The sequence below is a fragment of the Danio rerio genome, chromosome 10 (genome assembly GCF_052040795.2).
Source record: "Danio rerio strain M-AB ecotype USA chromosome 10, GRCz13ab, whole genome shotgun sequence".
Classification (NCBI taxonomy): Eukaryota; Metazoa; Chordata; class Actinopteri; order Cypriniformes; family Danionidae; genus Danio; species Danio rerio.
The window spans coordinates 10012501-10030752 of record NC_141030.1 but is presented as its reverse complement, the minus strand read 5'-3'; the positions used below and the strand labels follow the sequence as shown (position 1 = coordinate 10030752).

The following is an 18252-nucleotide window of genomic DNA, read 5'->3' as shown; positions in this document are numbered from 1 at the left end:
AAATATAAACCTAACATAAACTAAATTCACACTAGAGTCATACAATCCTGATATATCATCTGATTTAGTGCTCTTATAGTGAAGAGTTTTTCAGTTGCTGTCTCCCCCCAGAGTCTTCTAAAAGAATTGCAACAATCGCGTTAATCTGAAACAACAGCAGTCATGTCAAACCACAATTTGACGGTTATTTAAAGGGATAGTTCACCCAAAGATGTCAATTAAATTCCCATACACTCTCCTTCATGTGGTATTAAACCTTTATGAGTTTCTTTCTTCTGTTGAACACAAGATAATGTATTTTAAAGAAAGCTAGCTGCTGGGACCCATCAACGTCCAATGTCAACCAAAATTACTATGGTATTCAATGGGTTTACTAATGGGTCTAGTAAGCAGTGGATGTTAGGATGATAGGCCCATGCATCTTGGAGGCCCTCAGAGATCTACTTCATCAACATTAATAGAACTAACAGGGGACCCAAACTATATTCTTATTAACTCTATATTCTTTTTTAAGTCCCAATTGCTAGCGCCGCCCTTGCGGACAATTAGCATTTTTCAGTCTTCCCTTGTGTTTAAAAAAATAAATAAATAAACGCAAAGAGATTTTTAACAAGTGAAGGGTGATTAAATAATTACAGATATATGGGGGGTGTAAACTCTCTCATTAATAACACACACATTACACACGCAGTATAATAATAATAATGGAGACAGGCCTACCTGACGGTGCCCTCTGAGACTCCGGGTACAGAGAGCGTGACATCCAGGGGCATCTGGCACTGGCTGCGGAGGATGCTGACCATGCGCAGGGCCTCCACCTCACTGCGTGGGGCGTTCACTGACGCACAACCTAAATACGTCAGTTTACTGAACACCACGCTGTCCTCATCTGGGACAGGGGTACCAGGACTCAAGTCAGAGGGCTCATCTAGAGGCAGTGATGGAGGAGAGAGACACATTATTAGAAAACACTAAATTAAACCATTGCTTAAACATTCATTCATTCATTCATTTTCTTGTCGGCTTAGTTCCTTTATTAATCTGGGGTCGCAACAACGGAATGAACCGCCAACTTATCAAGCAAGTTTTTACGCAGCGTATGCCCTTCCAGCTGCAACCCATCTCTGGGAAACCATTGCTTAAACAGTAGTGGCTAAAAAAGAGGTCCAGTTTAGAAAAACTGATAAGTTTGCTGTTCATTTAAACATGATGATATTATGTTAATGCTGAGTTTTTTTCAGGAATAAGGTGTAATTTTTTTGTATTTGTTCCGCATTTCAGCTACCTTATACACTCAAAATGGCCTTTTATGCTTGTTCAAACAACTTATTTTAAAATAAAGATGAAACAACACAATTCTTAAGGTTTTTTGGGACATCTTAAATGTTTTGTGTTCAATCCACTTAAATTTGTAAAGACACTAAAATGAACTTAATCGATATGTGTTGTGACAGCATAAAGGATTTATACGGAGCCCTGCATTTAAGCAATGTATTGGATAATGCAAGAAAAAATAAAAGATATACAGCTCTAAGGAATATGAATGAACAGTAAATTATTAATAATACATATTGGTAGTCAACGTATACTTTACTAGTTTATTTATTTTTATTATTATTTTATAGTAAATTAAAACCCACTTTGCAAGACTAAGAGTAGTTTACATTATTTGCCAAACAAATAAGTGTACTTATTGTGTTATCTATTTTTATCAGTCTTAATGTTTTTTTTTATTTTTTTTTTATAACATTTATTCACATTTGAAAGGTTTAATTAAACTAGCCGAGCTATTAAAAGCAAATATTGTTCAAATGTGTCTTCCAGTCATCACTTTTTCTTTGGCCACTATTAAAATACGCCTGTCATTGTTTGGTCACGTTCGATTGAATTATGTTTCTTGTTATCAGAATGATGCAGTTAAATGCTTACATTTAACTTTTGATTGTGCCAATATATCATAGTTTGTAACTAGCATTAAACAAATAGGAATGTGCCTTGACAGCAAACAACCAGCAGATGACATTGTCTGCATATGGGTTTCATTTGTTTGATTAGAAGGTTTTTCTTTATTTCAACATAAATAAAAATAGTAACTAAAAATGTATTTAAAAATATGTAGTAAATGTATTATTATACATCAAAACTATATATACAGTTGAAGTCAAAATTATTAGCCCCCTTCTAAACATTTTTTTCTTTTTAAAATATTTCCTAAATGATGTTTAACAGAGCAAGGAAATGTTCACAGTATGTCTAACAATATGTTTTCTTCTTGAGAAAATCTTTTTTGTTTTATTTCAACTAGAATAAAAGCAGTTTTAAAGTTTTAAACTATTTTAAGGTCAAAATTATAAGCCCCTTTTAGCTTTATTTGTTTTTAATAGTCTACAGAACAAACCATCGCTATGCGATAACTTGACTAATTACCCTACCTTGCCTAGTTAACCTAATTAACCTGGTTAAGCCATTAAATGTCGCTTTAAGCTGTATAAAAGTGTCTTGAAAAATATCTAGTCAAATATTGTTTACTGTCATCATGGCAAAGATAAAATAAATCAGTTATTAGAAATGAGTAATTAAAACTATTATGTTTAGAAATGTCGTTAAATTCCGTTTAACAGAAATTAAGGGAAAAAATAAACAAGAGGGCTAATAATTCTGACTTCAACTGTGTGTGTGTGTATATATATATATATATATATATATATATATATATATATATATATATATATATATATATATATATATATTAGGGGTGTAAATAGATGCTTAATCCACGAGAGGAGACACAAGATTGGGTTCACGAGAATGAGAAGATTTTTTACACTATTTTTTAAAAAACATCAATGTTAAAATAAATGAAATATTTATTCATATTAATGATTCAATTATATTTAATATTTTATTTAACTGAAAAAAATCTGAAATATATATGTGTGTGTGTGTGTGTGTGTGTGTGTGTGTGTGTGTGTGTGTGTGTGTGTGTGTGTGTGTGTGTGTGTGTGTGTGTGTGTGTGTATAACTACAGTGTGAAAATATGCAGTTTAGATTGACTGAAACACAAACTCTTGAAAACAGGTACGACTATCCTCAAGTCTTTACCTTGTCTTTTGGACTACTGTGTATTGCTTTATGATCCATCAAGCCACACGTGTATGACCATTACACACTCCGTAGACAACAAGTATGTATGCCGGCAAAACTTGCTCATGTTAAAAATCTAATTATTCTCAAATGTCTTTTTAAAATAAAACACAGTAGTGAAAAAGCAGTGTCAATCTTCATTGTGCAGTAAATGTGATTTTTCTTTTTTGTTTACCCCTGTAAGATCTCTCATTGAGTTCACTCTCCTGAGCTCCCTGAATGGGCAGCACTATCTCGAGTTTAGGAGGCACAGAGCCGGAGCGTGATGGCACAGCTGTAGTGGGATAGCCATGGTCACCCTGTCCCAAATGATCCGGTCCAACCACCAGTTCAGTGACTGAAGGGTCCATCAGCACATCTTCCAGCTCCTGCTGTAACTGCTGCTCACTACCGTTCCCTACAATCTAAACACACACACAAAGATATAAGTACAGTCAATCTTGTGATTCATCTGAGACATTTATATAGAGAGAACCAAGATGATGAACAACACTGTACAAGAACTGGACAGTACCTAACCAGACATTATTCAGAGTCGATGGCATATAAAAAATTTCACAAACAAGACCATGAGGGACAAACATGAGTACATTCATTGTGCTGTGCTGTCATAACTTAACGTCACAGCCATAATCACAACACTAGTTATTAGGAGATTTTTGAAATAATGAAATGTTTTCAGCTGCGTTATGTATAGGAAGGTAAATCAGTGCAACCAACTGAACAGTGCATTGTCTATCCCTTGCAGCCTCAATAGCATTTGAAGAAAATTAAATACAGCATCTACTATGACTACCATTGCAACTACACTAGTAGTCCTAAAAGAGTTTAATGCCGTCTACTCAGGATGTATAAAAACCAAACATTACAAATTAATTTGTCCTGTTGTCAATAGTGCAAACATGTAGTATATTAGGTACAGAATAGGCTATCGGCTTACTGTTGGTGATTTGTTGCGTCTCAAAGCCAAGCTTTAGACAAAAATCGCTGATTATAACATTTTCTATTAAAAAATTCATAAATAAACAAAACAATATAATTAGACTTTCTGAACTGATTGCAGGGATTTTTAAAGCTCAGATTACACCAAGCAAATAACTAGCGTCGACGATAACCAATGGTGTTGTCTTGACGCCTTGCTTAGGCCTGTGTGGACCAAAAAATTGCACATGAACACACCAAACGGACTGCAGCAGACTGAAAGAAGAGTGAGCATTCTGCACCTGTATAAGAGAATGTGTCTTTCTGTACCCGCAGGGGGTAGTAGTCAGTTTTCTCATTCCACAAACCAGAACATTAAGAACCATTTTCAGAAAACTTGTCACTCACCACAGAGGGATATAGTTGTGCAAATATGTCTGATAATCAATCAATTCATTTTGTTTGAAAATATTTAAGAAATGCACCACATTTACAGCCAGCTTCTCTGTGTTCTCTCTTGACTTGAATGATTTGCTTGCTTTAGGCCGTACTCACACTAGGTACAGTTGCCTCGAACCGGGCCAAAGCACGCTTGTCCCCCTCCCGTCTCCCCCGACGGCCCGCGCTCACACCATACCGGGCCACGGCACGCTTACGTCATCGCTGCTGCGCTGTTCAGAAGCGCTCTCTATGGCAAGCCTTTTTAGCATTTAAATCTTTGTTCTGACTCCATAAATATATTTAGAGATATCTCTAATTATATTTTGACTAGTCATAATTATAATTCGACTAGTCAGAATAACAATTAGAGATATCTACAATTGCAAATGTACTAGTACGAAATCAGATTGGAGATATCTGCAAATATATTATGACTATTATATATATATTAGTCATATTCCTCCATTGACTTGCATTGAAAAATATTTGCAGATATCTCTAAATGAGTTTTGACTCGTCACAATTGTAATTAGAGATATCTCTAACTGAGTTTTACTAGTCATACAGATGTCTTTAATTCGTAATATTTAGAGATATTTACAAATATATTTGAAGATATCTCTAATTAATTTACTAATAGTCGAATTACAGTTGTAGATATCTTGAATTGGATTTTTGACGAGTCAAAACTCAGAGATATCTGCAAATATTTTTCAATGGAAGTCAATGGAGGAATATGACTAGTCATAATATATTTGCAGATATCTCCAATCTGATTTCGTACTAGTACAATTGTAATTGCAGATATCTCTAATTGTCATTCTGACAAGTCGAATTATAATAATGACTTGTCAAAATATATAATTATATCTCTAAATATATTTATGGATAGTCAGAACAAGGTTTAAATGTTAAAACGGCTTGCCATACGCTCTCATTTAGCAGCACAGTGGAGATTTCTCTAGTTATATCCTTTCAGTCGTTTGTTATGCAGTGACATGCAGTCAAATATTTCGCCAAACAGTCCTTAGGGATGCGGGGACACAGTCAGATATTTTACCGAACAGATCCGCCACTTTTGGCGCTCGTAAACAATCAAAGCTCTCGTGCTGCAGGAATGAGGAGGTCTGCTGAAGGCGCGCAGCTGGCGTGCTGTGAGGAGTTTGCGTCTTTAATAAACTACGGCAGTTTGCGATCACTGAACAGTAAGAATGATTAATAGATCCATATCAAACAGTCCCTTAAAAGTCACTTCTCGCTTTCGGTTTCGGGCTTTGGCGCGTTTCGCGCTCACACACAAGCGTACCGCGCCAAAGCCCAAGTGTACCGCGCTCAGGCACACCTCTTCCAACCGGGCCAGGGCCGGCCAAGTGAACCGTGCTTGAGCCCGATTCAGCGCACTCACACTTCTCAAACGATCCGGGAAACGGGCCTGGGCACAGTACGGATGGCATAGTGTGAGTAGGCCCTTAGTCACTTCAGTTTTTGGTTTGCTTGGTTTTAGTCACTTCAGTTTTTGTTCTGGCTTTCTGATCAGAGTGGTCTCTTTAGCTGAAAGTCGGCACCAATTCTATATGCTGAATTGGACCAATTTCATTTCATGACCAATGTTTACCAATTAGAATGGACATGTGGAAAACACCAAACAAACTAAAAAAGACATCACTGATGGCCCAATGCTGCCCAATGGCCGACTGTTGGCTTGTGTATGTATTTTTAAAAGTAAACAAGTTCAAATGAAACCTGCACATTAAAGGCCATAATGTACTCACAATCTAGTTTTAATTTGCTCGTTTGCTTTGAAGATATGTTCAGCCCTGTTGCATATATGCTGGTAAACTATGGTTTGAAGCAGGACTGGTGGATTGAGAAGCTTAAACCACCACAAACCAGTGGTCATGCTTTATATTTAAGTGGCTCTTTTTAAAATATGCAATTAGTTTAAACTCTAAATACAAGTGAATGGAAGATACTAATTAATATGACTGCTTATTTCAAAAGTAACATCAAGGTTAACTATTCTGATTATTTGCAATAAACTCTATAATATTTACTCCACAGACAAGATTTCATTTTATTTACAACAAAACGCTTCCCTATCACAGACAAGTTCGTCAGGCTTCGCAGTAGGGTGCGCTGTTACAGATGTTCTGAGCTAGATCTTTCGCAATAAGGAATTTTAGTATAATTTTATGTCACTGATTATATAATTATTATATAGCAGCATAATAATGCAAATAGCCATAAACACTTTAAAATATTTATTATTCTATTCTATTCAATTGGCGGCCCTCCAAATGGCAATTTGTTCCGGCCCTCCAAATAGTGTGACCAAGACATCAAAATAAATTTAGTTCAGTCAAAAACGGTCACAATAGTTATGAAGTGACATGCGTCTGATCAACAGGGTTCTTGCACCATTTTAAAAGTAAAATTTAAGGTTTTTTTAGACCTTTTTAAGACCTCAACAAATATAATTTAAGACCCAAAAAAATTATAATTTCTTTGGAATAAGCTACTCACTTTAATGTTTTCGTTAGATTAAAATAAATTGTGCCTCGTCACAGTATGGATAACCCGCAATACCTGCCTTTCGGGTGTCTGGTGGTGAAATGAAACTGTTATAGCTGACTGTGAGGGGGCGTCTGAACTAGAGCTGTAATCAGGCTATGAAAGGTAGGCCCGATAGAGCCCGAACCCGACAGGTACATTTTGATTGACAGCTTTTTAAAAGCCCGAGCCCGTTTATAGCCCGACATTATCCAAATGTGCACATGTATAGCTCTTTTGTCTTTTTTCATGAATGAGTTGTTTATATGCGTTAACATTACTTATCCATAACATAGGCTAGAGGCCAAGTTGGAACAAAAAAAATAATAAAATAAGCCCTCTGTAACATCTTAACATCTCAAAACTCTAAATAGGCCTAGGTACATACACTTAACGTTTAAATTGGCCAACACACCAATAAAAATAAGTCTTTCTTAGCAAATGAATTAAAATAAATGATAAATGATGACGGATATTTGGCAATAACGAAATTAAGATAAAGGCTCTGTTGAATTTGTTTTGCCACTTCTCTTCACAATAAGGCGATGGTGAAGCTGAATAATGAAAGATTAATGCCAACATTAGCCTGTATACTCTGCATACATTAAGATTTTATTAATATTTATTTATAATTTGAAATTCTTTACTCATCAAGATTAGGTTATGTGTTTTGTGAGGGAACATTATTGAATCCACTGTAAATTGCTTTAGTGCACTCCTGCGCTCACTGAGCAGCATTGAACACCTTTTCTCTGCTGCTGCTACTGGCCGGGATACACTACTGATCCGGCTAATTTAGCATGTTTTGGGTAGGATTGTTTGTTCATCTTCCACCAGTCAAGAACATTCATTTCATTTTCCATGACAGCAGTTTCAATGCAGCGAATGTCCTCGTCATGTCCTGTCAGCCCGCTGGACACTGCTCCTTACTGCTCTACCGTAATACGCAGTGTATGAGCGACCGCCAAAATACCTTAGCGGCTAGAATGACTGTTCGAATAAAACTGTTGGCTGGCCTGAACGTTGACATAATTCGCTCTTTTTGACATCTGTCATCATTTGATTCACCTTTGCAGGGATGAATTTCAATGTTGTAACAAACAATTTGATTACTTCCTCGCGCTAATCGAAATGCATCACATGACTGTTCATTTACTGCGCAAGCCCAAGCCCGGCACGACCCCGTCTAAAATGATAGAAATAAAGTTCGAACCCAACAAAGATCTTCAGCTCTAGTCTGAACTAGTAACATTGTTAGGTCGAGCTGCAAACAATGCAAGGACTAACCAGGACCCGCTATGACTAGCTGCTGCAACGTCCAGCTGCTGCTTTCCTCTTTTTATGTGATATTCGATGACTTTGAGCCCCATGGTCTTTAACGAAAAGGTCTTTTTGCAGAATTTACACATTGCCTCTTTGCCACGTCGTTAAATTTACATTTTCCCATCTTTGCATTTTGAACCTCACATCAACAACCGCGTAATGACAGCACACTGGTGCAGACCGGCGTCAGCGTCTGTACTCTGTAGCCGACCCACCGTAATAAGCTAATAAATCACGGAGACTGTCATTTCTCTCCTGTTTCACATACTGAATTATTCAACTATTAGATGTTTTACGGTGGAGCACTGTGCTTCATTATCGTCATTAAGCAGACCGGCTGAAAATGTAATACCTACAGCCACTTTACAGTAAAATTTAAGACCTTAATTTCCCGGATTTTAATTTAAGACATTTTAAGACTTTTTAAGGACCCGCAGGAACCCTGTTCAATATAGCAGGAGCTGCAGTTGAAGGCTGTCCAGAGAGTGACCTGACATTAAGCATGTGGCGCGAGCAGCTGAAAACATTTTGATGTGTTTGTAGAAAAGGCCTTTTGTACAATGCACTGATTTACTTTATAGTGATGCAATGATTAGCCGATTTCACTATTATTTCACACAATTCTTGTTGCACAGAAAAAAGCTGCTGTAACTAAAAAAAAGTTATGCCAATATGCACGCACATTGGATTAACTATAGCAGCAAGCCGTTGACATATTGCGTCTTTTCCACAAGCAAGTACATTATTTCCAATGGAGACGTGCGCATATTTAATGTTATGTAGTTTCAAAATACAACATATTAACATTTTAATGTAGAAAAAGTCAACATGGGTGTCATAAGGAGCACAAACACAGCATATGAGCTCTTATATGCTGTCATCACTTATATTGCAACCATATCTCATTTGGGATGCTTTTCATGAACAGGCCCCCATATCAAACTAATTGAATAGCCCTGATATGTACTATTAATGTCCTATTAGGTAAATTCCCAATTATAAACTTTGAAACCAGTGAGGTAGATTGTAAATGTCATTGTAAAATGGCTTTAACGTTATTTGTAAATTTGTAAGAATATACTGCAATGGCAAAAATTATTGAGGTCATCTCCAAATTTTGCACAATGAGTCGATATATTGATTATTGTTGACAGGCCAAGATACAGCATCTCCCGATGATTTAAAAATACAAGCAAAGATGACATGCTTTAATAAAGATGTGCTGTTTATGCACATGTAAGTTGACATGACCACAAAGCAACTTATGTAAACAGTCAATATATTAAAAGACTGGTGTCTCTGCTTATAGGGATACTTCACCCAAAAGATTAAGGCCCTGTTTACACTAATGCGTTTTCGTTATAAAACTTCGTTTAAGTTTTGCTATGGTAACGCCATCCGTCCACACTACGCCGGAGTTCTCGAGCGCCAAAAACGGAGCGTTTTGAAAACGCTGGAGAGGTCATTTTCATTCTGAAACGCTGCTGCTCCGTCTTATGGCTGATTTATACTTCTGCGTCAAACGTCGGCGTACGCTACGGCGTTGACGCATAGCCCTTCGGCGTGGCTGTCGGCGTCACTGACGTGCACCTCTCAAAAAATCTAACTACACGTCGCAACAACGCGTAGTGCAAGCTCTGTGATTGGTTGGCTTGGTAGCGCTGATGAGTCTGGGCGGGACCGAGAGCCGCGCGAGCGGCGCTAGCCCAATGAAGCGATTGTTTACAAGTGTGGAGTCCCGTGAAGGAGCTCCGGTTGGAAAGTTTTGTTTTGTGTTTACCTCATAGTTAAAGTTGTTGCATGTCCGCCGGTTCCTGCCTCAAAATGAGCGAGTTTGAGCCACTTGTACATCCAGGAAGTGTTCAGGAAAAGCATAACACCAGCGAAGAAACTCGACGCAGAGGAACATTAACACCTCACTGCCAACTAGCGTTTTGGAAGTGTAATGCAGACCAACAGAGACAGCGCGCAGAAGTATAAATGCACAGCTATGGGCGTTGCATGCGCCGTGGGTTACGCCGGTTACTTGACGCAAAAGTATAAACTAGGCTTTATTCGTCAAGCCTCTATCACATAACTATAACACATGGCTTTAACGCTACCGGAAGACAGTACTGTAAACAACAACATGGGCACAGAAATGGGAGCGTTGTTTGCTGTTTGTTTGTGTAGTTATTCATTTATTACGTTTAGTAACAACTCGACCTCGTCATCTGTCCACAAAAATACCTCTCTTGCTTTCTTTGCCATCGCGTTTAATGTTCAAACGACGTTTGTTGACTAACAATAACCAAATGCCAAGCGAGACGCATGCTTTCTGTTTATACTAGAACGCGCATGCCCAGAGTGCGCGAATGGTCACGTGATATACGTTTTTTAATGCCGTAGTGTGGACGAAGATATGTTCAGAGACGCTAGGTAAAACGCTAGTGTGGACGCGAATCATTTTTGATCTAATACGCCGTTTTAAACTAAAACGCACTAGTGTAAATGGGGCTTTAGTTTCTTTCTTTTGTTGAACACTAAGGATATTTTTTATAGAAAGCTAAAAACAACTGACATCCCTAGTAGGAAAAACAAATACTAAGGAAGTCAATGGCAACCATTTTTCAGCTTTTTGTTATATCTTCTTTTCTGTACAAAAAAAGAAAGAGACTCAAACAGGATTGGAACAAGAGAAGGGCGAGTAAATTATGACAATTTTCAGTTTTGAATTTTTCAGCAGGAACATATGTCCGTAAGTGCTCTATTTTTACTAAAGCTCTATTTTTGTGAATTTTCAAGGTTTTGATTATTATTGGTTTTGTTCTACTTGTTTTTGTTGTACAAACGCTTCTTCATGGCTCACATGTTATGCTGGTGGTGTAAATATGATAATTGTGCTAATATTTGATTCAAATTGTCTCATTTAATAGAGTTCCCTCGTTTGCTTATTAAGAATTATATAAAAACTATACGCACATTAGTAAAATTGTACTGCTAGTTGAATTGAACTTGTCCTATGAATAGTCAGTGACAAAATGACGACAATTTGAGTTTGAGACCCCTGATCTAAGGAGAAGGTGGGTGTGATTTGTCTTCATTATAGCCAAAACAATGGTGACTGAAAAAGAAAGACAATCTCTGAACTTACAAGATTTGCACAGGCCAGTGGAGGAAAGTTCAGTGACAGCAGATGATTTGCCAGATCTCCACAAAACACCTCAACATTTGCATTTCTCTTTTCTTTAAAACAACCCGAGCCAAAAGCTTTAGCATACAAGCCAAAGGTGTCTACCATGGACTGTGCACTGCTGGGTATTAAAAGGATAGTTCACTCAAAAATAAAAATTCGGTCATCACTTACGCACACATGTTTAAAATCTAGTTGAATTTCTTTCTTCTGTTGAAAACAAAAGAAGATTATTGCAGAAAGCTGGAAACCTGCAAGCATAGTATTCTTACTATGGAAGTCAATGGTTACAGGTTTCCAGCTTTCTTCCAAATATCTTTAAGGCGTTTAACAGAAGAAAGGAACTCATAAAAGTTTAACCACTTGAGGGTGAGTAAACTTTAATTCTTGGTTGAACTATCCCTTTAAATGCCGACTAGGAGGCCTGGAACGAGGGAAACAGTGAAAGCACCAGACACAAAACAGCAGTCTATAAACACTCTACTGAGCACAATCACATTTCATCATAGTCCCGCTTATATCCCAAACCAAGCTGTGGTACAGGCCATTGAAGCCGCCAATCAAACTGATCAGCCAATCAGACACAAGGCACAAAGACACAGTATCACCACAGAGGAGGAGAGAGAGAGAAAGGAAAAGATAAAGACTGACCTTAAAGCTGACCCCTTCCTCAGAAATCACCTGTGTAACAAACAGAGTGTTTAAGCGGTCGGAGAATGGCTTAACTGAGAGAAAACGATCTCTGACTGACAGAGAGTAAAAGACTATGACAAACAGCAGGATCGTCTTATTCTACCCGTCACATTTGAAAAGGAACTGTGCTATACAGTGTGATGACGCCCTCTAGTGGCGATGGCAAGTGATTCAGTCCAATTATCACCCAGTTGCTATTTTACTCACCCTCATGTCATTCCACACCCAAATGACTTTGTTTTCACTTGAGCAACACCTAACAAGATCTTGCTGCTCTTTTACCACATATTTGAAGTAACTATTTACTTTTTTCCCTTTTACAATAAGCGGTAAGTTTTCTTACAGTACGGTACGCATTTAGGCTACATTCACACTGCAGCCAAATGTGGCCCAGATCTGATTTTATGCCCACATTAGACATGGGACTATAATCGTTTTCAAAGTATACCCCTGTTTAGAAATTTCAAGGTTTTAAAAACCGCCAAAATTTTATGCTATACCGTTCCCAAGGTATGTGTACGATTTTTTATGTAATTTTTATTGTGTGTTTTTAGGACAACAGTATCTCCAGTAGAAAAGGTCTTTAAAGATTACATTTTTAAGTTGTACAGGAATCTGTTAAAAACAAATAAAGACAGCAAAGTGACTGATTCAATAATTTATTTGATTTATTTAGCCTGACATCCCAGCAGGCGCACAACATCTTAAGACGTTATTAATATTAGGTTAGATTTAGGTCGTGATGTCAGGTGACCAAAATTCAATGTCTAGCCAGCGTCTAAGGGCAACGTTAATTTGACGTCCAATAACGAGGTCAATTGACGTTGAAATTAGGTTGTGTTGGAGAGTGACCAAAATCCAACGTTGAGCCACTTAAACCAACATCATATTTATTTGTCAGGTATGGCAAACAAAATCCAACGTATTTTATGCATAGATAGATGACTACAATACATAGATGTCATAGTAGTAAGGTCTGCTGTAACATCATTAGATGTTGATATTTAGTCTGTGATCACTGTGATCGGACGTGAAGGTCATCAGTTCACCGATGCGCACCGAGTGCAAACATGGATACACGGACATCAGAGCGTTAAATGTTAGCGAGAAATGGACGTTTTTAAAATTCCAGTACCGAAATTCTAGTATTGTGACAACACTACACTGTAAAATGTTGAGCCATTCTAAAAAAGTTAGTGAAATCTAGAAAGTCTGTCTGTTAGTAAAACGTGGATTGTCAGATAATTGAGGAATTTACCAAAAATGCCATCTAAACACTGACAACTGGGAAGAATCTGAAAATGTTCTCTAGTTTTGCTCACTGCTCTTATTTTTAAATATCTAATTCAGGGAGCTGATTGTGATGCACGCATAGTTTATGAAGCTACAAAAATACTTTATAGCACACACGCAAAAAAAAAATAAAAAAAGTTGAAATTTATTTAACTTCTTCTCTTAGATATATTTATATATAGCAATATACACATAAATACATAGAGACAGACAACTCTAAAGGACTAAACAGTGACCTCAAAATTGAGGAACTAGTCTTTGGTGTACATTTAGAATAGCCTGAGGGTGAGCAAACTAACAGCAAATTATATTTTTGGGTGAACTCTCCCTTTAAACACGTTTGAAACACGAGCATGAGTAAAGACGCACTTTGAATTTCAAGAAAATTAATAATTCCTTTAATACAGATTATGACAAATGCAGACAAGCATCATGGGAAAATGAGAACAAAATTTGAAAGCTGGCTGCTTCATTGCCATGATCAAATGCAAACATGAATGAACAGATTTCAAAAGCCAATAAACAGAACAAATCCACCAAAGCAGAAAGCAAAAGAGTGACGGTGAAATGAACACAGAAGCATCATGACCGCAAGATCTGAAAAGAAGAAAGACTGGAGTGGTGTAATTGAAATCACTGTGAATTCTGGTCCATGACTGAATGAGACCTGTATGGATGCAAAATCCTAAGGTGGACCAACATAATACTGTGAAAGCATTTGCATGTAGAAAGTGAAACATGGATAAAACAAACTGCAGCGGCAAAACATCAAATCAGTGGATTAGGAGTTCGTTAAAAAAATTCAAAGGTGATTCAAACCGGATGAAAAATCACAATAGCATTCATATGATGTGGCGTCGTGTGAGAAATGGACAAGTCAGGCCACACAGGCTAAGCAGAAAAATCAAACATGAAATAAGAATGGCAAGATGAAGTGTTCAGTCTGGCCGTCCTCTTGACAGTGACCATCTAAATGGAAGAAAACACTTAAAACCTCATTACGCACCTTTAAAGAAATTAGCTAGGTGGTGCGAACTTTACTTGCTAATTAACTTAATGGGGTGATTCTTCAATTAGGGATACTTTTCAATCTCTTCTCTAGGGCCCTAAGATTTCTGCAATGTGGAAAATGCAGATGGAATTCAATCCATTTAAAAAAACTGAATTTACTTTTTAACATGGAGTATTATAGAATATGGCAAATTTAGAATTTTGAAAAGTATAGATGTTCACCTTTAAAGTGACCCATTTCATGACTCTTTAAAGATATATATATATATATATATATATATATATATATATATATATATATATATATATATATATATATATATATATATAATCATTTTTTAAATGTACAAAAAACATGTTGGATTTGGGACACCGACAGTTACTGATAATATAAAAACAACTATTAATATAAAAAAAAAATTTTTAAAAATAATTTTATATATATATATATATATATATATATATATATATATATATATATATATATATATATATATATATATATATATATATAATTTTTTTATTTTTATTTTTATTTTAATAGTTGTTTTTATATTATCAGTAACTGTCGGTGTCCCAAATCCAACATGTTTTTTGTACATTTAAAAAATGATAATAATAAACATAAAATCCAAACCTGAACTTATCTTGACTACATATAATATGCATACATCACATTTAATTATTAGGGATGCTCCGATCAGGATTTTTACAGTCAATACTAAGTACCAAATCCTTGTCATAGTGATCGGCCAAAACCGAGTCTAATGCTTCAAGATTTATAATGCAGTCAAGCACATTTTCCCTCTAAGTATGAATCTTAAGAGAAGATATTGCCTTACCTAAGAGAATAAATTAAGAATGGTGCATATAATACCTTAAACATTATAAAGCTTATGACAATTTAGTGTGGACACGTCATGGGCAGAAGCAGTTTTTGGGAGCTTTCAAACCTGCCTTATTTAGTTCGATTGAATTGCACAAGAGTCCGTTTTCCTTTTTGGTGTGGTTCGTTTGGGCAGGTAAGAATGCAGCAATCGTACTCGAGTGCGCACCAAAAGCGGACCAAATAAGCGTACCGAGACTTGCTTGAAGAGGTAGTCTCGGTACGCTTTCAAACGAACCCTGGAGCGGTTCGTTTGGGGTTAGAAAATGATCCGTACTAAAACAGGTCCAACCACAAAAAGTACTGCACCTTTTGGACTAATCCAGCTGCCGTAGGCCAATGCACTGCACATTATGGGATATAGGGGGAAAATATTTGTTGACAGCGCTTTACCAATAGCGAGAGAGAGGGGAAAACATTACCTGATGGCTCGTTGGTAATATTTCCACAAGATGACCATGTCGCAGTTTAGCTAAATTAATTCACGCCTCCTCCTGAAGTGACGAGCGATGCATTAAAATATTGTTTTTCAGCTGCGGCTGCACTTCATTCTCGAAATATATAGTTTGTCTAAAGCAGGCATACAATCAGTCAGCGCAGTCGTCCCTCCAGAATAAAAATGACATTTTGTGTCTGCCGGTTTTGTTTACTTGTGGGAGTTTATTGGCATCTTCCCGAACGTGAATTCTAACCAATCAATAAGCCGTTTAAAAAATATGTTCAACAGCATCTGGCCAATGAGAGATGTGGTTTTTGTCAGATGACTGCATTTTGGTTAGTTTCAACTGGTTAGGACCAAAGCCAGCAGTGTGGTGTGAAAACGACCCAAAGACAGCAGAAAATGCAACAATGTATCATTTATTGCCCTTAGTCCGGACCAAATGAAGCGAACTACAGATGTGAAAGCATCCTTACATGTTTTTGTTATATGTAAAAAGATCTAAATACATACAGGACCATTCATATATATATATAATTTTTTTTTTTCTTTAATTTAATTAATTTTTTTTTTTTTTTTTGCTCGTCTTCAACTATTGACAGCAAATCACTTAATGACAGAGAGGGAGGGAAGGCACTCACGATATCTTTACTGTTCCTTTAATTTAACCTAAGATATATAATGCTTAGAACATAGGTCTCAAACAAAATTCCAACACTGTAAAATATCATTCTGTGGCCTTGTAGATTTCATTAATATTAAATATTAACAGAGTAGTCTTGACCATCTTGATTAGTTGGATCAGGTGTGGTTGAATAGGGTTGGAACAAAACCATGCAGAGTTGTGGCCCTCCAGGAATTGAGTATGAGACCTATGGCATACAACATCACTGTGCCTCTCGCCATCTATTCTCTTGCTCATTCGCTGGTGTCGTCATGACTTCCAAGTATTTTAACACAATTTTGGGATTACCAAACGGCTACCTCCCGCTCTCCCTCGTGAAGCATATACAGAAGTAACGGAAACAGCAATTAATCGAAATTCTGCTAGTTCTGGCTCCATAATAGACACAAAGAACGATTTTGGTTCATATAGCTAATATTACCCTTCATGACAACTGTGAGGCAGGTGATTTTTTATAACTTATCTGTTTCATTTACATCAAGTTATGGTAAATTTGCATTATTAAGGGCGTGGCCACTTGAGTGACAGTTAGGTCTCACTGGTCGCAGTCACTTCACCTCAGCTGATTCCGGCTGATTAGCTGCTGTACTCAGCATTGCATTTTTGTTTTGTTTTATGTGGCTTTACACAGTCAATTGCCTTTTGGAATTATTTCTTACAATTATCAGATGATATGGCATGCTGTGCACTTAATTGATTAATTAAACCATTCACTTGGCCTCCATTTCCCAGGTATGAGAAATTATATAAAAATTATATACTTGCATACCACATCTATAAATGTATAGGTTTTATTTAAGATCATTTATCATTTTTATTTTTCTTCAGAACTTGAATGCACTCCAGATTCTGAAAGATTAATTAGCTGTAGGCTCTAGAACAGTCATGTGAAGTCCTGTAGAAAAGCATCATAAGAACAATGCTTAGTAGTTCAATGCATTACAACAGTGTTTATAAAAGTCTAAACACAATAAAGAGTCACACCACTAGACTGTATAAACAGATTGCACCACATCTGTATTTATTTTATTTTAGCTGTTGTGACCTCATGTATTGTGGCTGCTATAGGCTATGCATAATATACAGGAGCCATACTTGCGTCTTCCTCTGCTTGTAAACTCATAAACAAACACTTGCGATCAGTTAATGAGGTTGGCCAGATTGGCGAGTACCGATTGAGTCATGAAATGTGATCATCGGCCGATACCGATCCTCAGCCAATCCATTGGAGCATCCCTAATAATTATGTAACTTCACCTTTAATAAGTGTAAATTTCCAGATGTGAGGATAACAGTTCAGGGATTAAAAATACAACTGTAAGTTGCAAAACTATATAAACATATTTGTATTTGAAAAGTTCAGATGCAAAAGCCGCTCAACGCCACTTCCGCCAAAAATTAGATAAAGACATTGAATGAATGCTTTAGGCATAGAGTACATGTTCAACAAATAGATTTGCTTCAAATCATCTAGATCCCAGGGTACGCTCATTCAGAAATAACAGTTTGTTGGCATAAGCCGCTAAACGGCACTTGCCTTTGACAGCAAAAGCCGCTATATCCCGAGAACCAATGCGAAGGCGCAAGTCGAATCATATGTTTTCAATGCAGCAGCTCGCTGATATACCGGATTTTATAAGGAGACTGTTTTATTCCGCTTTGAATTTTGATTTTAAAACACAGAGTTTGATGAA

The 18252-nt window shown here is 36.8% G+C and overlaps 1 protein-coding gene across 4 annotated transcripts in view; it reads right to left on the bottom strand.

Annotated features, from left to right (window-relative positions):
- rabgap1 (RAB GTPase activating protein 1) overlaps positions 1-18252 on the bottom strand; it is a 149942-nt gene that overhangs the window by 104165 nt on the left and 27525 nt on the right. For 2 of the 4 annotated variants that reach the window (XM_087270202.1, XM_087270203.1), the window contains exons 3-5: positions 12203-12232; positions 3320-3548; positions 721-928 (exon numbers count right to left, since the gene is read on the bottom strand). In XM_087270202.1, coding sequence (XP_087126328.1) covers positions 721-928; positions 3320-3548; positions 12203-12232 — 467 coding nt within the window. The remainder of the gene's footprint in view (positions 1-720; positions 929-3319; positions 3549-12202; positions 12233-18252) is intronic. The other 2 variants (XM_087270204.1, XM_087270205.1) reach the window with 1 other exon arrangement.